Raw genomic sequence first — 23,951 nt, 5'->3', positions numbered from 1 at the left:
ACTTCTGCATGGTGTCTGGAGTTGGCAGAAGGCACACTTGTGTTTGATTAAAAACAGTAAGAAGTCTTACAACACCAGGTTAAAGTCCAACAGGTTTGTTTCAAACACTAGCTTTCGGAGCACTGCTCCTTCCTCAGGTGAATGAAGGAGCTGCACTCCGAAAGCTAGTGTTTGAAACAACCCTGTTGGACTTTAACCTGGTGTTGTAAGACTTCTTACTGTGCTCACCCCAGTCCAACACCGCCATCTCCACATCATGATGAAAACAGTGTAGACAACTGGACGCAATTCAAATAAGAGTGGCGTATCTATTGTGGTGCCAACCTATTGGACAAATCAAAGAAGTACAGGCGTGTACACTCCTAAATTTAGCATATCCAAAAGTAGTTGAGAAATAAAAGTCCTTTGTATTGCAAACAGAGGAAGAGCAGGAGGATGCCAAAATATTGCTGAAAAGGTTTGAGCACATAATGCATCATAAAAAACATCATACTGGATAGACATGTGTTCAATATAACCAACCAAACGTTTGATGAGTCTATTCAGTCATATGCTGCGACTTTAAAAATTCTAGTGAAGGAATGCGTGTTTGGCACATTCATCAATGAGTTGGTGACAGGTCACATTGTGTGTGGGGTCCATAGTGGTGATGTCCGTAAGCAGCAGCTTTTCGAGAAAAGTTTCACCTTGGAACCTTCCGTCAGAATCTTTATGCTGAACGAGCAGTCAGAAAGAAGCAGCAAAAGTGGGAAACAGATTTTCCCGGTACAAGGCACACCCTTCTCCAACTGCGCCATCCATCACTCGGAACAGAACCACATGTGTGGCATTTGGTAAATGCTGTAACAAATAAGGCAGATGGAACCATTTTGCGAAAAGTGCAGATCCAAGCCACAACAGCCCTCCCATGTTAAAAGCCACACCACAGCCAGTCAGTTCCTCAGGTTCTGGAGCACGAACAAGGTAAATTAATTGGTAGTGTAATTAGAGTCAACTCCTTGCGGAGCCTCAAAACACTTGCTGTGAGTGCTCAAACACCATTACAAAGAAGGCTAAAATTTTCACCATATTAAACAGTGCCTGCAGCAAGGCAAGACGAAAAGTAAAGATGGACATGGGAACAAAGGGTATGCCTTACCCAGGCAATTGTTGCGGGAAATCAGCCCATTTGCGGCTCCAGATCCCCACACACGTGGACCTGATAGTGTATATAATTTTCAGTTTATTGTCATTGACCAAAATATGAAACTGCTTTTGGGTCTTTGGAGCAACATCACACTGGGATTAATCCACCTTGTCCCAGGCATACACATACTTCAGCACCAGGCTCCATTAATGATGGAATAAAAAGACCTATTCAACAGCAACATCATTGAGAAGCTACTTGTAATGCAGCATTTGAGAGTAGATGACTTGATTCTATCTGCAGTCTGTGCTTTGAAAAAGGTCCCAGCAATAAAGTAGAAAGTAATCGATAAGCTGGACTGCACGATAAGACTGGGTGTCAATACCCCAAAGACAAAGCCACAGAATGGTTTTTTGCTCTGGTGGATGCAGCTTTTTTTTAAAAAAAGACAGCGTGGTCAGGACCTGTATTGACCTAGTCTGCCTGAATAATGCACTGCTCAGACCTCATCACCTTATGAAGATGCTGGAACAGGCCATAGGTCTTCATTTTGGATGCGAAGTGCAGGTCCTGGCAAATCCTGCTGGATGAAGAATCTTCAAATCTCACCGCATTCATGTCTCCACTGGGCAGATAGCGTTTCTTCCATATGCCCTCTGTAATCTCCACTGGCAATGAGTTTTTCCAACTTTGCATGGAGCAGCTCTTTGCAGTACAGCCCTGCAAAATGATCGTTGATGATATTCTGGTCTGGGGTTGTACTGTGTAAGAGCATGATGTATGTCTTTGACTAGTTCTCAACAGAATCAGAACCACACAGTTAAAGCAGATTCAGGGTCAACCAAGTTCCTTATGTGAGACACTTGCTCACAGCCAATGGTGTGAAGCCATGTCCAGACAAAACAACGGCTGTACGATAGATGGCCATTGCCGAGCAGCACTTTCTTGATATGACAAATTATCTTTCCCAGTTCATTCCTTCCTATAAAGAGGTCACTGGAGCTCTTCGTCCACTCCGCCAAGATGTTGGATAGTTGACAGGAGCACCATAGTGTTGCGTTCAACTAGCTCGAGCAGACACTTTTTCAGTTCCTCTAGTGCCACAATATTCGACATTAGAGCCCTCGTACTCCTATCGGACGATGCCTCCCAGCACAGACTTTGTGCGGTTTACATCCAGAATGGCAAACCAGTAGCCTTCACATCAAGGATCATCAACGACACTGAAACTCATTATGCCCAAATTGAGAAGGAACTCCTTGCCCTTTGTTTTCACTTGTCAGAAATGTCATGACTTCATATGTGGTTGTATTGTAAGTATTGCAACTGATCACCAGCCATGCATCACCATTCTTAAAAAGCCTCTTCACACTGCATCTGCACAACTACAGCGCATTATGCTCAAGCTTCGGCGCTACAACCTCAATGTCGTTTACAATATAGTAGGGAATTGTACCTTGCTGACAATCTTTACAGAGCCTTCCTACCTACCACTAACCTGGCAGATTGGGAAGAGGGCATTGACACCATGACAGTACAGGTCCTCTCTTGTTGATTCGAGGAATTTTAAGGATGCCTTACAGGTGGATCTCATGCAGACAACTCCATGAAGTCATTATGAAAGGCTGGTCCGAGTCCTCAAAGAGGCTCCCCATGAGATTTGCATACTGCTCTAAAACCTGGTCAAATAGTCATAATCTCGACTATACATGGCCACGATAAATTGACAGCAGTATACAGTCGTGACGCACAGCAAAACAGCTATGTGGTTTCCTACGATAGTACTCAGTATGTACGAAACCAGAGTCGCCACCCTCAAATATCAGAACCACCACTGCATCCAGGCCCTGGGCGCCCATCCAGAGGCCAACTCTGCAAGCCCTGCAGCCTCTGGGTATACTACAAGGTTACCTGATGCCATTCACTTTTTTTTTAAATAAAAAATTTTAGAGCACCCAATTATTTTTTCCCAATTAACGGGCAAATTAGCATGGCCAATCCACCTACCCTGCACATTTTGGGTTGTGGAGGTGAGACCCTCACAGACATGGGGAGAATGCGCAAACTCCACATGGTCAGTGACCCAGGGCCGGGATTGAACCCAGGTCCTCGGTGCCATGAGGCAGCAGTGCTAACCACTGCGCCGCTGTGACGCCTCCTGATGCCATTCGCGCTCAAGACACCAACCCATAGCATCTCGGGCACAGCTAACCGGTACAATCAGGGTGCTTGAGACAACCAAATCCATGGTTCATGGACAATTTTGTACCTACACCTCAAGAATAATATAACTTAGGTAGCCGGGGCATGGAGGGGAGAGATGGACTGGGGGGAGGGGGGGGAGAGGGAGAACGGCTAAACCTGAGGAGGGAGGGGTGAACCACGGGTGGGGGGGAGGGGGGAAGACAGCTAAACCTGGGGAGAGGGAGGCGAACCGTGGAGGGGGGGGGGCAGAGAAGCGGGAGCCGCAGGGAGGACACGGGATGCCAAAACGTGCATGACATCTCCAGGAGCGGGGAACGAGGAAACTGGAGATGGAGGAGCGGCAGAAGCGGGGGCGAGCGTGGGACGGCAGCGAGACCCGTCCGGGAAGGGCGGGCGACAGCAGCACACAGCACAGCCAAATATCGCACGCTGTGATTTTCTCTCTCTGCTGGTGCACAATACCCCACCAGTTATTCCATTGCATATGTTATTGTATTATTTTTTTATGTTGGGGTGTGCCCTTCTCCTCTAAATGTGTGTATATACATGTGTGTTTCTTATTCTGTGTACATAACGGTAATTATACCTTGCTCTCAAAAAACCCAATAAAAACATTTATTAAAAAAAAGAATTATATAACTTATTGTCACAAGTAGGTTTCAATGAAGTTATTGTGAAAAGCCCTTAGTCGCCACATTCCGGTACCTGTTTGGGGAGGCCGGTATGGGAATTGAACCTGCGCTGCTGGCATTGTTCTGCATTACTGAATTCTGCAATTCTGAATATTGTCTCCAAGTTTTATTAGATTATTTCATTACAAAAAATAACTAAAGATTATTTATTTATTGTGCGTCCTGCCTCTAAAATGTTTTAAATATGAATAGAATAACAAAGACCAAAGAAAAGTACAGCACAGGAACAGGCCCTTCGGCTCTCCTCTCCTGCGCAGACAATGCTGCCCATCTAACCTAAAACCTTTCACACTTCTGGGGCCCGTATTCCCATCCTATTCACGTATTTGTCAAGACACCCTATATTGTACCTGCTTTCACCGTCTCCTCCGGCAGGGAGTTCCAGGCACCCACTACCCTTCGCACATCTCTAAACTTTGCCCCTCGCACCCTAAACCTGTGTCCCCTAGTAATTAACTCTTCCACCCTGAAAAAAAGCTTCTGACTATCCACTCTGTTCATGCCCCTCATAATTTTGTAGACTTCTATCCGGTCGCCCCTCAATATCTGTCATTCCAGTGAGAACAAACCAAGTTTATCCAACCTCTCCGCATAGAAGATTCCCTTTATACCAGGCTATATCTTGGTAAACCTCTTCTATACCCTCTCCAAAACCTCCACATCCTTCTGGTAGTATGGCGACCAGAATTGAGCACTATATTCCAAGTGTGGCCTAACTAAGGTTCTATACAGCTGCAGCATAACTTGCCAATTTTTATACTTAATGCCCGTCTGATGAGGGCAAGCATGCCGTATACTCTCTTGACTACTTTCTTCACCTGCATTGCCACTTTCAGTGACGTATGCACCTGTACATCCAGATCCCTTGACCTATCAATACTCTTAAGGGTTCTGTCATTACTGTATATTTCCCATCTGTAATGGACCTTCCAAAATGCACTACCTCACATTTGTCCGGATTAAACTCCATCTGCCATCTCTCCATCCAAGTCTCTAACCGATCTATATCCAACTGTATCCTCTGACAGGCCTCATCGCTATCCACAATTCCAACAACCGTTGTGTCGTCCACAAACTTACTAATCAGACCAGTTACATTTTACAAACCACAGGGGTCACAGCACTGATCCCTGTGGAACACTCTCAGCCTTCCATTCAGAAAAGCACCCTCTTGTCTTCTATGACCTAGCCAGTTCTGTATCCACCTTGTGAGCTCACCTCTGATCCCATGTGACTGATCCCATGTGACTTCACCTTCTGTACCAGTCTACCATGAGGGACCTTGTCAAAGCCCTACTGAAGTCCATGTAGATAACATCCACTGCCTTACCTTTATTAATTATATTATATAATTTCCTGGATTATCCTTGCTACTCTTCTTAAACAAAGAAACAACATTAGCTATTCTCCAGTCCTCTGGGACCTCACCTGTAGTCAGTGAGGATACAGAGATTTCTGTCAAGGTCCCAGCGATTTCCTCCCTTGCCTCCCTCAGTATTTTGGGATAGATCCCATCAGGCCCTGGGGACCTATGTACCTTAATGCTTTTTAAGATGCCTAACACCTCTTCCTTTTTGATATCTATATGACCCGCTACATAACCTTCCCTAGATTCATCATCTACCAAGTCCTTCTGTTTGCTGAATATTGATGGAAAGTACTCATTTCGTACCTCGCCTATTTCTCTGGCTCCACACATAGATTCACTCCCCTGTGCTTGAGTGGGCCAACCCTTTCCCTGACTATCCTCTTGCTCTTTGTATATGTAAAAAGAAGGCGTGGGATTTTCCTTAATCCTATTTGCCAATGACTTTTTGTGACCCCTTTTATCCCTATGACTCCTTGATTAAGTTCCCTCCTACTTTCCTTGTAATCCTCACGGGCGTTGTCTGTTCCCAGCCTTAAATATAGTGTTCATTTCTGGTCGCAACACTAACAAAAGAATGTGGAGGCTTTTTTAAAAAATGTTTTTATTCTCCTTTTTTCACATTTTCGCCCAAATTTACACCCAACAATAAACAATAGTCAGTAACGACTGTAATGTCAGTACCCATATCAATAACAATGATCCCATCCTCCCACTAAACCTCAAACATTAGCCTGCATGTTAACACAAACAAATGATGAAAAGGAATCAGGAATCATAGTCACCATGAACACATACAGTCCCTCTTCCTCCAACCCTCCCAGCCCCCCACCCCCCCACCCTAATGTTCGATGTGATCCAATTCAAGTGCATAATGAATAATGCCCATGAATTGTAGAACCCCTCCATCCTTCCCCCTCAGTTCAAATTTGACTTTTTCAAGCATCAAGAATTCCAGCAGGTCTCCCCCGCCATGATCAACGAGGGCGAAGACTACAACATCTACCTCCGCGCCCGTTTCCAACCCTGGCTTATCCGACATCCCGAATATGCCCTCCCAAGGGCCCGGGTCTAGTTTCAAGTGCACCACTTTAGAGATTACCCTAAAAACCTCCTTCCAGTAATCCTCCAACTTTGAACAGGACCAAAACATATGAACGTGGTTTACGGGGCCGTCGAGAGCTGTGCTGTCGCTAGCGCCTTCAATCCCGACCCCCTATCCAAACTCTCAACACGGTACCACAGCGCCAGGGTCCCAGGTTCGATTTCCCCGCTGGGTCACTGTCTGTGCGGAGTTTGCACCTTCTCCCCGTGTCTGCGTGGGTTTCCTCCAGGTGCTCCAGTTTCCTCCCACAGTCCAAAGACGTGTGGGTTAGGTGGATTGGCCATGATAAATTGCCCTTCGTGTCCAAAAAGTTTAGGAGGGGTTATTGGGTTACGGGGATAGGGTGGAAGTGAGGGCTTAATGTGGGTCAGTGCAGACTCGATGGGCTGAATGGCCTCCTTCTGCACTGTATGTTCTATGTACTATATGTAATCTCCTCCATTCTGACCTATTGGGAGTCAATCCCGCTGACCCACCTCCATACCTTCTCCACATTCGCCGCCCAGTAATAATACATTGGGTTCGGAAGACCCAAACCCTCTGCCTGCCTTCCTCTCTGTAGTAGCACCTTTCTAATTCTGGCCACCTTCCCATCCCATATGAATGAGGTAATCAATCTCTCTAAGTAATGGCAGCACGATGGCGCAGTGGTTAGCATTGCTGCCTAACGGCGCCAGGATCCCAGGTTCGATCCCGGCACTGGCTCGCTGTCCGTGTGGAGTTTGCATATTCTCCTCGTGTTTGCGTGGGTTTCGCCCCCACAACCCAAAGCTGTCCAGACTAGGTGGATTGGCTACGCTAAACTGCCCTTAATTGGGGGAAAAATTTAATTAGGTACTCTAAATTTAAAAAAACATATAGGGGAAGTTAAAATCACCCACCAGAGCAGCCCTGTTGCTTTTACACCTTTCCAAAATCTGCCTACGTATCTGCTCCTCTATCTCACGCAGGCTGTTGGGAGACCTGTTGTAAACCTCCAACATTGTACCCTTCCTATTCCTGAACTCTACCCATAATGCCTTGCTGTATGGGCCCACTGAGGTGTCCTCCCACAGTACAGGTGTGATATTCTCCTTAACCAGTAGTGCAGCTCCCGCACCCCTTTTATACCCTCCTCTATCCCACCTGAAACATCTAATTCCTGGAACGTTTAGCTGCCAGGCCTGTCCCTCCCTCAACCAAGTCTCTAATGGCAACATATTTCCAAGTACTAATCCAAGTTCTTGCGTTCATCTCCCTTACCTGCTATACTTCTCGCATTGAAACAAATGCATTTACTTTAGACCACCAGTCCTGCTGTGTTCAGCAATATCTCCCTGCCTGCTCTTCCTCTGGGTGTTACTGGCCCCATTCTCTAGTTTCCTCCTCAGTTATTTCACTTGCTCTTAAATTATGTAAAGCTAAATCAACAAAAGGGAAAATTGGGATGAAAATCCGGTAATTGTTTTTTTTATATTTAAAGTTGTATTAATATATTTTTGTTTATATCAGTTATAGCAGTACTGGAAATTAAATTTAAGTGCCTTTATTAGTGTAGGTCGGTTCATCTGTCAGACATTTAACTGAATAACCCTTTTTTAAAGAGAGAGCTCCGCATCATAATTAGATCTCTCCTTAAGGACGGTGCTTGAATTTATAAACAGCTGCAAATCAGCAGAAACAACACTTGCCTGTTGGCTTCATTCATTATATCTTGGATCACTTTGGCACAGGGGTATAGCTGAGCAATGACCCTAAAGAGACAAGTTTAAACACAGCAACTTAAGCTGCTATCATCACTTGTTTACAACCTCAAATTGCATTAACCAATGACCGCTAATATTAACTAATGTGGGTTGTTGTTTGGGGGTTGATGGGATTGTTGTTGATAAGGCGATTGACATTGTATTTGTTACTGTTGATTGTTGGTGGGTGTAAATTTTGAAGAACATGTTTAAAAGGAAGACAATAAAAAATATTTAAAAAAAAAAGAATGGGCTCAATCTCTAGCAGGAATTATAGAAAGTAAAATTACTCGTGAATAGACCCTCAAATTGTAAAAATAAGATTTGTCTTTCAGCCTGCTTTTCCTTGCAGACTGCCAGTTAAAAGCAATTCTACTTCATATCTCCTAATAATGGGAAATGATAATCTGGTTAAAATCAGTCCCTCCCTGTACTATCTGAGAATCTGGTTAAAATTGGCCCCTCCTGTTCTGTCTCAGGGTGGAATTTTCCAATCCAGTTCATGGCAGAAGTGGAGAATCCAGTGGGAACCAAAAAAATCGGAATCCAGCCAGTGTGGAAGCAGTTGCAATTCTGCTGATGTTGGGGTCAGGAATCCCGCTGACTAGTAGTGTAAACTCTATTTGCACTCATTACCATCTCATGGACACTCATTAAATCTGTTGCTCACCAGAATCACAATCTTTCAATCTTGCATCACACCAGCGGGAAATCGTGCTGTATCTGAATCACATCCTTCCTTTCAGGGGCTGGTTTAGCTCAGTGGGCTAGACAAATGGTTGGGATGCAAAACAATGCTAGCAGCGTGGGTACAATTCCCATACTGGCTGAGTTTGTTCATGAAGGCCTTCTCAACCGTGCCCTTGCCTGAGGTGTAGTGATCCTCAGGTTAAACCACCACCAGTCAGCTCTCCACCTTCAAAGGGGAAAGCAGCCCATGGTCATCTGGGATTATGGCGACTTTACCTTATAATGTGGTGACCAGAATTGCATGCAGTACTCCAGCTGTGGCCTCACCAAAGTTCTGTACAACTTCAATATGACCTCCCTACATTTTAAATCTATATCTCGATGAATAAAGGAAAGTGTCCCATATTCCTCTTTCATCACCCTATTAATCTACCTTTCTGCCTTCAGAGATCTATGGACAAACACACTGCTTTGTTCCTCGGAATTCCCCATGTCAGGCCATTCATTTAATACTTCCTTGTCACATTACTCCTTCTAAAATGTGTCAGGCCATTCATTTAATACTTCCTTGTCACATTATTCCTTCCAAAATGTATCACCTCACATTTTCATGGTTAAATTCCATCTGCTACTTTTCTGCCCATTTGCCCACCCCATCTATTTCTTCCTGTAACCCAAGACACTCAACCTCACTGTTAACCACCCGGCCAATCTTTGTGTCATCTGCAAACTTACTGATCCTACCCCCCACAGAGTCAACTATGCTGTTTATGTACATGACAAATAATAAGGGACCCAGCACAGATCCCTGTGGTACCTCCTGGACACTGCCTTCCAGCCATTAAAGCAGCCATCTGTCATTATCCTATGTCTCCTACAGCTAAGCCAATTTTGAATCCATTGCTATCACTAAAGTTACCCTGTATCCCATGTGCATTTGCCTTCTTTATAAGTCTCCCATGTGGGACCTTGTCAAATCCAGATAAACAACATCAACTGCACTACCCTCATCTACACACCTGGTCACATGCTCAAAAAATGCAATCAGATTTGTTAGGCATGACCTTCCTCTGACAAATCCGTGCTGACTATTCCTGATCAAACCTTGCCTCTCCAAGTGGAGATAGATTCTCTCCTTCAGAATTTTCTCTACCATGACATGAGACTCGCTGGTCTATAGTTCCTTGGCTTATCTCTACAACCTTTCTTAAATAGTGGAACATCATTAGCTGTTCTCCTGTCCTTTGGCACCTCTCCTGAGGCCAGAGAGGAATTAAAAATTTGGGTCAGAACCCCTGCAATATCCTTCCTCACCTCCCACAGCATTCTGGGGGACAATTTATCCGGACCTGGAGATTTGTCAACTTTTAAGCCTGCTAACATCCCCAATACCTGGTCACTCCCAAGGGCGGCATGTGACGCAGTGGTTAGCATAGGGACTGCGGCGCTGAGGACCCGGGTTTGAATCCCGGCCCTGGGTCACTGTCCGTTTGGAGTTTGGACATTCGCCCCATGTCTACATGGGTTTCACCCCCCCAACCCAAAGATGTCCTGATTAGGTGGATTGGCCATGCTAAATTGCCCCTTAATTGGAAAAGAAAAAGTGATTGTCTACTCTAAATTTATATATATTTTTTTAAATATCTCGTCACTCCCTGTGTCAATTTGCTCAACAACGTCACAGTCTCTCTCCCTGAGTTCTATATTTACCACTTCATTTTCTTGGATGAAGACAGATGCAAAGTATTTGTTCAACACCCTACCAATGTCCTCTGGCTCCACCCACAGATTTCCCGTATGGTCCCTAATGGGGGCCGTAATCTTTCACTGGTTAATCTCTTCCCGTTGATATATTTGTCAAATATCTTGGGATTTACCCTACTTTTACGAGCCAGAGCTTTCTCATATCCCCTCTTCCATTTCCAAATTGCTTTCTTAAAACTCCATCCTGCACTTACTGTGCACCGCTGATTTCTCCGCTGATTTGCTCCCTTTGTATTCGCTAAAAGCCTCCCTTTTACTTAGAACATGAGAACATAAGAACTAGGAGCAGGAGTAGGCCATCTGGCCCCTCGAGCCTGCTCCGCCATTCAATTAGATCATGGCTGATCTTTTGTGGACTCATCTCCACTTTCCGGCCCGAACACCATAACCCTTAATCCCTTTATTCTTCAAAAAACTATCTATCTTTACCTTAAAAACATGTAATGAAGGAGCCTCAACTGCTTCACCGGGCAAGGAATTCCATAGATTCACAACCCTTTGGGTGAAGAAGTTCCTCCTAAACTCAGTCCTAAATCTACTTCCCCTTATTTTGAGGCTATGTCCCCTAGTTCTGCTGTCACCCGCCAGTGGAAACAACCTGCCCGCATCTATCCTGTCTATTCCCTTCATAATTTTAAATGTTTCTATAAGATCCCCCCTCATCCTTCTAAATTCCAACAAGTACAGTCCCAGTCTACTCAACCTCTCCTCATAATCCAACCCCTTCAGCTCTGGGATTAACCTAGTGAATCTCCTCTGCACACCCTCCAGCGCCAGTACGTCCTTTCTCAAGTAAGGAGACCAAAACTGAACACAATACTCCAGGTGTGGCCGCACTAACACCTTATACAATTGCAACATAACCTCCCTAGTCTTAAACTCCATCCCTCTAGCAATGAAGGACAAAATTCCATTTGCCTTCTTAATCACCTGTTGCACTTGTAAACCAACCTTCTGTGACTCATGCACTAGCACACCCAAGTCTCTCTGAACAGCGGCATGCTTTAATATTTTATCGTTTAAATAATAATCCCGTTAACTGTTATTCCTACCAAAATGGATAACCTCACATTTGTCAACATTGTATTCCATCTGCCAGACCCTAGCCCATTCACTTAACCTATCCAAATCCCTCTGCAGACTTCCAGTATCCTCTGCACTTTTCGCTTTACCACTCATCTTAGTGTCATCTGCAAACTTGGACACATTTCCCTTGGTCCCCAACTCCAAATCATCTATGTAAATTGTGAACAATTGTGGGCCCAACACGGATCCCTGAGGGACACCACTAGCTACTGATTGCCAACCAGAGAAACACCCATTTATCCCAACTCTTTGCTTTCTATTAATTAACCAATCCTCTATCCATGCTACTACTTTACCCTTAATGCCATGCATCTTTATCTTGTGCAGCAACCTTTTGTGTGGCACCTTGTCAAAGGCTTTCTGGAAATCCAGATATACCACATCCATCGGCTCCCCGTTATCTACTGCACTGGTAATGTCCTCAAAAAATTCCACTAAATTAGTTAGGCATGACCTGCTTTTTATAAACCTATGCTGCGTCTGCCCAATGGGACAATTTCTATCCAGATGCCTCGCAATTTCTTCCTTGATGATAGATTCCAGCACCTTCCCTACTACCGAAGTTAAGCTCACTGGCCTATAATTTCCTGCTTTCTGCCTACCTCCTTTTTTAAACAGTGGTGTCACGTTTGCTAATTTCCAATCCACCGGGACCACCCCAGAGTCTAGTGAATTTCGGTAAATTATCACTAGTGCATCTGCAATTTCCCTAGCCATCTCTTTTAGCACTCTGGGATGCATTCCATCAGGGCCAGGAGACTTGTCTACCTTTAGCCCCATTAGCTTGCCCATCACTCCCTCCTTAGTGATAACAATCCTCTCAAGGTCCTCACCTGTCATAGCCTCATTTCTATCAGTCGCTGGCATGTTTTTTGTGTCTTCCACTGTGAAGACCGACACAAAAAACCTGTTCAGTTCCTCAGCCATTTCCTCATCTCCCATTATTAAAACTCCCTTCTCATCCTCTAAAGGACCAATATTTACCTTAGCCACTCTTTTTTGTCTTATATATTTGTAAAAACTTTTACTGTCTGTTTTTATATTCTGAGCAAGTTTACTCTCATACTCTATCTTACTCTTCTTTATAGCTTTTTTAGTAGCTTTCTGTTGCCCCCTAAAGATTTCCCAGTCCTCTAATCTCCCAGCAATCTTTGCCACTTTATATGCTTTTTCCTTCAATTTGATACTCTCCCTTATTTCCTTAGATATCCACGGTCGATTTTCCCTCTTTCTTCCGTCCTTCCTTTTTGTTGGTATAAACCTTTGCTGAGCACTGTGAAAAATCGCTTGGAAGGTTCTCCACTGTTCCTCAACTGTTCCACCATAAAGTCTTAGCTCCCAGTCTACCTTAGCTAGTTCTTCTCTCATCCCCTTGTAATCTCCTTTGTTTAAACACAAAACACTAGTATTTGAATTTACTTTCTCACCCTCCATCTGTATTTTAAATTCCACCATATTGTGACCGCTCCTTCCGAGAGGATCCCTAACTATGAGATCATGAATCAATCCTGTCTCATTACACAGGACAAGATCTAGGACCGCTTGTTCCCTCATAGGTTCCATTACATACTGTTCTAGGAAACTATCGCGGATACATTCTATAAACTCCTCCTCGAGGTTGCCTTGACCGACCTGGTTAAACCAATCGACATGTAGATTAAAATCCCCCATGATAACTGCTGTACCATTTCTACATGCATCAGTTATTTCTTTGTTTATTGCCTGCCCCACCATATCGTTACTATTTGGTGGCCGATAGACTACTCCTATCAGTGACTTTTTCGCCTTACTATTCCTGATTTCCACCCAAATGGATTCAACCTTATCCTCCATAGCACCGATGTCATCCCTTACTATTGCCCGGATGTCATCCTTAAATAACAGAGCAACACCACCTCCCTTACCATCCACTCTGTCCTTCCGAATAGTTTGATACCCTCGGATATTTAACTCCCAGTCGTGACCATCCTTTAACCATGTTTCAGTAATGGCCAGTTTTATTCCTTTTGTTATTACTGGGCCTATTCACTGTGCTCCCCTCAGTCACTGTACCTTGTACTGTCGCCCTTTTAGATTTCTGACTATGTCTTCTCTGCCTTGCATTTTTCCCCTTACTTCCTTTTGCTTCTGTCCCTGTTTTACTACCTTCCAACTTCCTGCATCGGTTCCCATCCCCCTGCCACATTAGTTTAAACCCTCCCCCAACAGCTCTAGAAACCCCCCCCCCCCCCCCCCCCCCCCCCCCCCCAGGACATCGGTTCCAGTCCTGCCCAGGTGCAGACCGTCCGGTTTGTACTGGTCCCACCTCCCCCAGAACCGGTCCCAATGCCCCAGGAATTTGAATCCCTCCCTCTTGCACCATCTCTCGAGCCACGCATTCATCCTATCTATCCTGACATTCCTACTCTGACTAGCTCGTGGCACTGGTAGCAATCCTGAGATTACTACCTTTCAGGTCCTACTTTTTAGTTTAACTCCTAACTCCCTGAATTCCGCTTGTAGGACCTCATCCTGTTTTTTACCTATATCGTTGGTGCCTATGTGCACCACGACAGCTGGCTGTTCACTCCTCCCCCCCCCCCCCCCCCCCCCCCCCCCAGAATGTCCTGCAGCCGCTCCGAGACATCCTTGACCCTTGCACCAGGGAGGCAACATACCATCCTGGAGTCTCGATTGCGTCCACAGAACCGCCTGTCTATTCCCCTTACGATCGAGTCCCCTATCACTATAGCCCTGCCATTTTTCTTCCTGCCCTGCTGTGCAGCAGAGCCAGCCACGGTGCCATGAACCTGGCTGCTGCTGCCTTCCCCTGGTGAGCCATCTCCCTCAACAGTATCCAAAGCGGTATATCTGTTTTGCAGGGAGATGACCGCAGGGGACACCTGCACTGCCTTCCTACTCTTTTTTTTTAAAATAAATTTAGATTACCCAATTATTTTTTCCAATTAAGGGGCAATTTAGCGTGGCCAATCCACCTACTCTGCACATTTTTGGGTTGTGGGGGCGAAACCCACGCAGACACGGGGAGAATGTGCAAACTCCACACGGACAGTGACCCAGAGCCGGGATCGAACCTGGGACCTCAGCGCCGTGAGGCGGTTGTGCTAACCACTAGGCCACCGTGCTGCCCCTGCCTTCCTACTCTTGCTCTTTCTTTTGGTCACCCATTTTCTATCTCCCTCAGTAACCTTCACCTGCGGTGTGACCAACTCGCTAAACGTGCTATCCACGACCTCCTCAGCATCGCGGATGCTCCAAAGTGAGTCCATCCGCAGCTCCAGAGCCGTCAAGCGGTCTAACAAGAGCTGCAACTGAACACACTTCTTGCACGTGAAGGAGCCAGGGACAGTGGACGTGTCCCTGAGCTCCCACATCGCACACGAGGAGCATGACACGGGTCTGGGATCTCCTGCCATGTCTTAAACCCGTGGTAAACTTAAACAACTAGAATTTCAAAATAAAAATAAATAAATTAGACAATGAAAAGAAAAAGACTACTTACCAGTCACTTACCAGGGTTAAAAAGCACCTCCTCACACTCTGCACCGAATTACCTCACTGCACCAAATTACCAAGTTTCAATCCCCCACTCTGGATGAGTCTCACTCTGGATGAGTCTCCTGGAAAAGTGCTCGCTTACTGTGTGCGCTGTCTGTCTGTCTTTTATACAGACCTCAGCTAACCGATGACTCAAAAAATACCTTAACTTCAAAGAGAAGAATACAATGTGCCCACACTAGAGGGAACATGCTGGTACTCTCCTCTCTCTGTGTACTCTCTCTCTCCTCCTCTCTTTGCCACCCCCCACCCCACCCCCTCAACTGCTCTTCTGTAGATTTTCCACAGATAACACTATCCAGTCAACCGTGGCCAAATCCTGCCGTATGTTATTAAAATCAACTCTCCCCAAACAAAACCTTTTTCTTTTTTGCAACTTATTTCTTTGTCCATAACAGACTTGAATTGTAACATGTTGTGGTCATTATAACTAAAATGCTCTCCCACCAACATATCAACCACCTGACCGGCTTCATTCCTCAGAATCTTTCAATGAAATCTTCTAGTTCAGGGTGAGGGCAGGGAACTGCATCATTACAGTCATCAATGCACAGAGAAAAGAGGCGAGGGTGGGATCTGGGTAGGTAGAATAAAGAATGTTTCACGTATTCTATAAAAAATCGTCATGCATAACTGAGACTAATACGGGTTCCCATCACAGCACCTTTTATTTGAAGGAAATGAGTGGACTTAAAAGAGAAGATGTTCAATACGCGAACAAGCTCAACCAGGTGGGGAGGGTGGTGGTGAATGGAGACTAGTTGCAACTCCATTCTAGGGAGAAGCAGGGAGCTCTCATACTCTCATGTTGGAGACTGGAGGTATAGAGTGATTAGATATCCATGTGAAAAGGAGACCATGGAACCACAGAATCCCTACAGTGCTGAAGGAGGTCATTCGGCCCATTGAGTATGCACCAACCTGCTGAAAGAGCATCCTATCCCCGTAACCCCACCTCGGGGAAATTTAGCATTGCCAATTCACCTAACCTGCACATCTTTTGAGTTGGGAGGAAACTGGAGCACCCGAGGGAAACCAAGTAGACACCGGAAGAATGTGCAAACTCCACACACCCGAGATCAGAATTAAACCTGGGTCCTTGGCACTGTGCCACCGTGCTTCCCACTAGTTGGGTCAGGAAATTGGTCAAGTAATAAAGGACATGACAAATGTCATGCTCTATGTGAGAAGAGATTGGACGGGGGGGGGGGGGGGTAGTACGAAACCACCAGGGACATGAACAGGCTGAAACGATGGATCTACAAGGGCACACCAATGGATCTGGAAAAGGAGGCAGAAGCAGGATGTTCAGGGTTGTAGGTCATGATCCAGGGGAAGGTAGAAGATTAGTGTCAAAAAGTTAGCCTCTGCCCTCTGTTAGAGGCCAGGACACCAAATGGCAACAGCACCTTTATAAACAGGTTTGATGACAGTTGGGGTTGGACCTGAGAGTACAGAGTGCTGAAAATTCAGTTCGTGAAAACAGAACCTGCATTTGTCAACAAGATCTAAAGGGAGTAAGAGGCCTGAGGAAGGGATCAGGTGGAGGAAGAACTCTGCAGATGGGAAATGGATCTGCTGTACAAAAGGCACTTTTTTAATTGCCAAGTTATAATTAATTGCTGTATGATTTGTGAATTCATAGAATTTCATGGAATCCCTACAGTGCAGAAGGAGGCCCATCGAGTCTGTATTGACCCTCTGAAAGAGCACCCCACTCCTTGTAACCTCAACTAACTGTTGGATACTAAATGTAGCTTGGCCAGTCCATCTAACCTGCACATCTTTGGACTGTGTGAGCAAACCAGAGCACCTGGAGGGAACCCATGCAGACACCGGGGGGGGGGGGGGTTAGGATTCTCCAATCCCGCGCAGAGTGTCCACGCCGGCGTAAAATGCGACGGTGTGAACGGGCCACTCCCAGGACTAATTCTGGCCCCTCCAGGGGACCAGCACGGCGCTGGAGCGGTTTGTACCGCTCCAGCTGCCGATCCCGGCGCGAACTGTGTGCTGCGGGATCTCTTCTACGCTGAGGTCCCGCCGGCCCAGAGCAGATTAGAATGGCGCCAGTGGGACTCGGTTCTTTTCTTACGGCCGATCGGCCCATCCGGGCTGGTGAATTGGCGGGCCGGCTGCGTAGAGCGGCCTGCGACCGGCTTCACGCCAACTGTAGTGGCGCCGATTCGCCCCTCTGCGGAGAATCGCGTGCTGGCTTAGGGGCGGCGTGGCACGTTCAGGGGGGGATTCTCCGGCCCAGCCCAGGGCTGGGAGAATCCCGCCCAGGGAGTGTGGAGTTTGTACCCAAGCTCGGAATCGAGCCCTGGTCCCTGGCGCTGTGGGGCAGCAATGTTGTGCTACCATGTCGCCCACTGTATTTCTTGTGGTTCTACTGTGTTTTTTAAAATTTAGAGTACCCAATTATTATTTTCCAATTGAGGAGCAAATTAGCGTGGCCAATCCACGTACCCTGCAGATCTTTGGGTTGTGGGGTGAGACCCAGGCAGACGCTGAGAGGATGTGTAAACTCCATATAGACAGTGACCCAGGGCCGGGTTTGAACCTTGGTCCTCGATGCCATGATAATAATAATAATAATTGCTTATTGTCACAAGTAGGCTTCAGTGAAGTTACTGTGAAAAGCCCCTAGTGACCACATTCCGGCGCCTGTTCGGGGCGGCTGCTACGGGAATTGAACCAGCGCTGCTGCCTTGTTCTGCATTACAAGCCAGCTATCTTAGCCCACTGTGAGGCAGCAGTGCTGACCTCTGTGCCACCGTGCAGCACCCTTTTGGATCTATTGTAAGGCAGTGAGAAGACCTGGTGAACAATGTATAAACTGACCTGATGTATTAGACGATTGTACTGATAAATATTCATTTCAGGAGGTTATAAATGTACTGAAATGTAAATGGAGTAGTATGCAAAATTGTCAATATTTAAAACCTCAACCCAGATGTTCTGGAAGTGTTTGCCTTATTAGCAATGTGAGGAGATTTGTTACTGGGCTCTGGTGAGTCGTCACAAGAACTCATGAATTCCTGGAGTCTTGGTTTATCAAGACTCTGGTTATTTTTTTTAAGTCCTTGATTTGCTGCCACGGTAGCAATGAGATTAATAATGCTGTCTGTTATTTATGTGTAAGTACGTCAGCAACTTTTCCCAAGGGAAGTTGAGGCTAAATGTTCAAATCCATTAAGCTTTGTAAAAATGGCATCTTTCAGTCTGCTCACCATTCAAATGTACGCTCATTCCTTTGATTATTTTCTCTCAATCCGATCTTTTTCTGTACCTGATTTGATATTACATTCTCCCTTTCAAAGCGGCAATTCTTTCTCCTTTCTTATGCTGTTAATTTCATAATCCTTCATTCTGGTGAAGGGGATAAACAGTTGATTGCCCTGTTCATTCAGGTCCCAAGTGCCCAGCTTCCCCCACGCACTGTTGTCAGCTCACACTTTTTAAGCAACTTGCCATGCATTTATTTAAAGAACCAAATGTACAAAGCTAAATCTAACTAATGGCAGACATCCTTGAATGCCCTGACATAGCACTTGGTGGCCCAATATTTCTGATCAGTGCTTGTTTGAGATTGTGATTTAGACACACTGTTGGTAATTAAGGTCCAATCTGCATCTGGTCATAATGCTGATAGCAAATGGAAATAGGTCTCACCACAGACATTTGAGGATTTATAAATAAACTTCTGTTCCATATTATCTAACAATATTCAATATTTTGTTTGTTACCAGATAATATGGCAGTTGTACATTTGCTTAACTTTTTTTTTCTAATCTGGCAATAGGTGAGACGAACATATTCACATGGTACATACAGGGCTGGCCCAATGCGACAAATCAGCTTGGTAGGAGCTGTTGATGAAGAAGTTGGAGACTATTTTCCAGAGTTCCTTGACCGATTGGAAGAATCTCCTTTTTTAAAAGCAAGTATTTTTAGTCAATGGAACTTACAAATATTGTTGATCATTTAGTATTGTTTAAGCTGAGGAACTGATATACACTGGAACCTTACAAATCAAAAATGCTTGAGATCAAGGCATGTATGGATTTTGGAATGCGTATACACAAACTAGGAGCATGAGTAGCTGTGATGAAACGTGATAAAGCAGTAATAAAAATTTAAACCAAACTGAGCCTTGGCTCTGCTCCAAAGCACTGCTGCAAACAGATGAGTATTAAAAATGGCAGGGGGCGTCGTGACTGTCAAGCGGGGAAAATACGGGAAGGTGAATTATCAACAGTTATGTGTCACGGCGCCGAGGTCCCAGGTTCGATCCCGGCTCTGGGTCACTGTCCGTGTGGAGTTTGCACATTCTCCCCGTGTTTGGGTGGGTTTCTCCCCCACAACCCAAAGATGTGCAAGGTAGCTGGATTGAACATGCTAAATTGCCCCTTAATTGGAAAAAAAGCAGTCCAATGTGGTAGCTTTTGTCATCCATCTTGCATCCAAATGGACCTTACACAGCCAGTTCCCAAACAGTAAGTTACAACCCCTGATGGACTTGCAGGGATACTTTTTGGAGTTGCAGACATTTTTTTAAAAAAACATTCCTGTTGTTTGAGAATCTGATTATTTAAACAAATTGCTTTATTTGCCTAACTTTGTTTTAAACTGATTTTGAATGTCAGCCTTGTTGATGTCCAGCACCAGGCTGCAGTGCCACAAGTGGCTAGACTTGTAGTTGCAGATGTGCTGAAAAACAATTTTAGACAACCGGTGCTGGCCAGATTTCGGATCGTACGATTTGAGAGATTGGAGGCTGACTGTTTGGAAGGGCATTGGGAAATTAGTTGACCAAAAAGAAGGCCCAGAGAAACAACTGCACCTTCTTAGCTCACTGACTATACTGCAGCAAATTCGGCATAGACTGCCATGTCAGAGTGGCTCTTGCGCCACACCAGACTTTGCTTAATAGAGTTGCCCACCGTGGCGCAAACCATCATTTTATGAAACAGAAAATGTGTGTCTATCACACACACGTGCACAGGTGGGTTGGGTCAATATTCAATTTTGGTCCGAGTAAATGGCTACTCGGGTAGGGTCAAAGATACGTTTTATATCAGCAACCAGATAACATGAACATAAAACTTAATGTAGTTTAGCCAATACTCTTTTGGGGGGATAGATAGTTGATTGCTTAGTTGAAAAGCAGGTATAATCACCCAATGGGTTGGGGACAGGAAGAGAAGATTGGGTTGCAAAATATCCACTATGTAACAACTGAAAATGGGAAATAATACCTTTTGCAATTTTAATTAGTCAATATGGGGGTGTTCGATGTCTGCCGTTGTTTTCCAACTAATTACTAATCTTTATCTAAATGTCAAAATAATGTGCACTCAGTATTTTCCCAAGTACTTAAAATTGGCTATTTAACCAATCTGTAACATAGCAGTAGATTAATTTGCAAAGTTGGAATAATGAGAGCTTGAGCCATGCATGTGTAATGAAGTTATTGGCTCTTTGTAATCATTGCCGAAATACCTGAATTTAGAATAATGCAAGCATGGTTGAAAAGTGCACAAAAGTTCTAAACGGTTTAAAATGTTTTGATTTCCATGAAACTCATAACACACATTGGTTATTACTTCAAGAAAACCTGAATTCTTTTACTTTGAATTTACAACTGTAAATCACCACCTGAAGATGAATTTACACCTGTAAACCACTACCTTAAAAAAACAACAATCCTTGGTTCCCCATCTCAAGAATAGCACAAATGCACTCCCCTTGCAGTGCGAAAAGATCTTACATTTTTTTTCTGGTCTTCCCAACATTTCATGTATTAGTTTTGGTGTTTGAATTGTGGATTCATTCTTTTAATAAGATGAATTTCCATGTAATACTGAATTATAATTTTATATTGAAGGACATCTGAAGGAATTTGGTTGATCTTGTCGGTCTGCTGAATTAGATAGATTTTGAAGAGCCTGCGTGCAAACAACTAGCTAAAAATAGATTTAAATCTTACTATTTTTTCTGCCAATAGCGTACATTACCGTGGGGATCACTTTCTAGTCTCAAACTCAAGTGCCGTAAGGAAAGTGATGATGGCCCTATTATGTGGGTTCGTCCAGGAGAGCAGGTGATCCCAATAGCAGACATGCCAAAATCACCTTTTAAACGAAGACGGTAGGTTCAATGTCTTGTCTATTGTGTTTGCTAAACTTTCTTTATTGGCTCCCAGCAATTAAACTTCCACTACTCATCTGCACTTCAGTTGCTAGGCACAGGAACAAGCTGTATACTCCTTGTATGCCTACAAAATTATCAAATGTCCAATTTTCCTCCAGCTTGGATTAACAGAAAACCTAATACATATTACAGATCTAATGGGGCAAATGTCCAAACTGCTTTACAGTAGAACACATTCTGATAATGCATTTATGACCAGAGAAAATGCTGCTTTGTTCCATTGAATTTTATTATTTTAATGAGTTAACTTTGACATTTAGACATCCCAATTGTATTTTGAGAGATCTGAATCTTTTTGACTGCTTACCTGCCAGGTATTGCTCTAAATATTTATCACAAAGAAATTTTTAATAATATCCTATATATTTTCTTCACCAATTCAAATTTGTCCTCGGTTGTAATATCTTTGAAGTAATTTTGTATATTTACCTTATCTACTCTATTTCTTATAATTTGTTATCTCATTCCTTTGAAGATTATGTAGCATCTCTAATCCTCCCACACCATTCATTTTCTTTGCACTTGAGATTGAACTTGTCACTTTTTTATTAAGATGTTGTCCAAAACTGAACATGGAAAATGCACTGTTGATTTTCTGTATTGGACACTTCTTGTCATTGATCTTTAAAATTATACAGCTGGAATTGGTCAATACAAAATGCAAAGCAACATAAAAGATACTGCTTGATCTAAAATAAAGTTTAATCTGTAAATGCTGTTCGAAAGGCGTTGAGAGATGGTCAGCAAGCAACATCGCAAAAATCCTAAGCATTAGAGATTGGTAGCGAAAAACTTAATGATTCTGACCACTATGAGAAATATATGAATCTAGTAGAAATATCCCTTTAGCCCCAAGAACATAACCCGCAGCTACTTTCTGTGGCAGTGAATTCCACAGATTAAGGGCAGCACAGTGGCCCAGTGGTTAGCACTGCTGCTTCAAGGTGCCGAGGTCCCAGGCTTGATCTCAGCTCTGGGTCACTGTCTGTGTGGAGTTTGCACATTCTGTCCCTGTTTGCGTGGGTTTTGCCCCCACAACCCCAAGATGTGCTGGGTAGTGGATGGCCATGCTAAATTTCCCCTTAATTGCAAAAAATTAATTGGGTACTCTAAATTTATTTTAAAAAGAAAAAAAAAAGTGAATTCCACCGATTCACCACTTTCTGGGTGAAGACATTTCTCGTCACCTCCATCCTAAAAGGTTTACCCCTTATCCTCAAAATATGACCCCTATTCTGAACTCCTCCAGCATCGGGAACATTCTTTCTGAATCTACAGCCCTCAACGCTAGGCCCTGGAGACATGCTGCACTGCCCAGATCTTGCCTGGCCTGAATCAGAAGGTCGGGCAATATAAGATTGGCTGCATTTTCAGGTAAGAGCTTTCAAGCAGAGTCGCAATCTGACCCAATTGCCACTCGCTCAGCAATTATGGCCCAATAACGCATTGGGCACCTTGGGATGAATTTTCCTTTTTGTAGCTATGTTCTGGCGATGACTGTCCTTCAAGACTCTCCTTCAAACCTATCATGTCGGCCATGGCTCTGAATAAGATTCCAGCACCAAGAGAGCCTGTCAGTGCTGCTGAAGAATGTTGAATGGCACTGCTGCACCCAGAGAAACTGTAAAGGGACAGAAAAACTCCAAATGTCAGCTGCTTTAAAGTCTATTTAAAAATAAATGGTCCAGGGGAAAAAGGGTTCTAGTCAGCCTTTTCCCTCCATTTCTAGTTGCTAACGTGGACCTATTACAAGGCAATCCTGGGAGTGTTGGTAATGATGGCTGGCAGAAGACAGATGGAACAAAAACTATAATGGTTTTTATCCTTTTAACTATAATGGAAAGGGAGGAGAGATATGTAGTTTGCATAGAAAACAAAATGGACTCTACCAACCCACCTTTGGGAAAGAAAAGAGAAGGAATATTCAGCATCTTTTCTTCGTACCACAACAACTATTATAATGTCTTTTACGTAATGACACAGCCCAACATGCTTCACAGGAGCATGATAAAACAGTATGACACAGCCACTGAGTCAATAGGGCCTGATATCACAGAATAGAACATGTTGTAAGTCTGTATTGTTAGTGTTACGGATAGGGAGGAAAGACTGCCCAAGTTCCTCAGTTCCCTTTCCCTCTGTCCGTAATCCATGATGTTCATTTTTTCAGGTAAATATGTGTGTTTCTAACCACCATCCTAACCCTCACCAGTTAGTATGTGATCAAGTTTAAAAGTACCAGCAGCAGACTTTGGTAGGTTTAATCACTTTGTTCACACACATGCACACAAGATGTTGAGATCAAAAAAAGAGGAAGTATTGGTGGTCTTGAAAAATATTAGGGTAGATGAGTCCCCAGGGCCTGATGGGATATTCCCCAGGGCCTGATGGGACATACCCCAGAATATTGTGAGAGGCAAGG

At 44.3% G+C, this 23,951-nt stretch overlaps 1 protein-coding gene across 2 annotated transcripts in view; it reads left to right on the top strand.

Annotated features, from left to right (window-relative positions):
* The window catches only part of LOC119973428 (lysine-specific demethylase RSBN1L-like), a 70,506-nt gene that overhangs the window by 33,042 nt on the left and 13,513 nt on the right, over positions 1–23,951 (top strand). For both annotated transcript variants that reach the window (XM_038811530.1, XM_038811531.1), the window contains 2 exons: positions 19,119–19,256; positions 21,324–21,466. In XM_038811530.1, coding sequence (XP_038667458.1) covers positions 19,119–19,256; positions 21,324–21,466 — 281 coding nt within the window. The remainder of the gene's footprint in view (positions 1–19,118; positions 19,257–21,323; positions 21,467–23,951) is intronic.

The sequence above is a fragment of the Scyliorhinus canicula genome, chromosome 11 (genome assembly GCF_902713615.1).
Source record: "Scyliorhinus canicula chromosome 11, sScyCan1.1, whole genome shotgun sequence".
In the NCBI taxonomy this organism is placed as follows: Eukaryota; Metazoa; Chordata; class Chondrichthyes; order Carcharhiniformes; family Scyliorhinidae; genus Scyliorhinus; species Scyliorhinus canicula.
The sequence above is the reverse complement of the archived record's forward strand: the minus strand, read 5'-3'. Positions and strand labels throughout refer to the sequence as shown.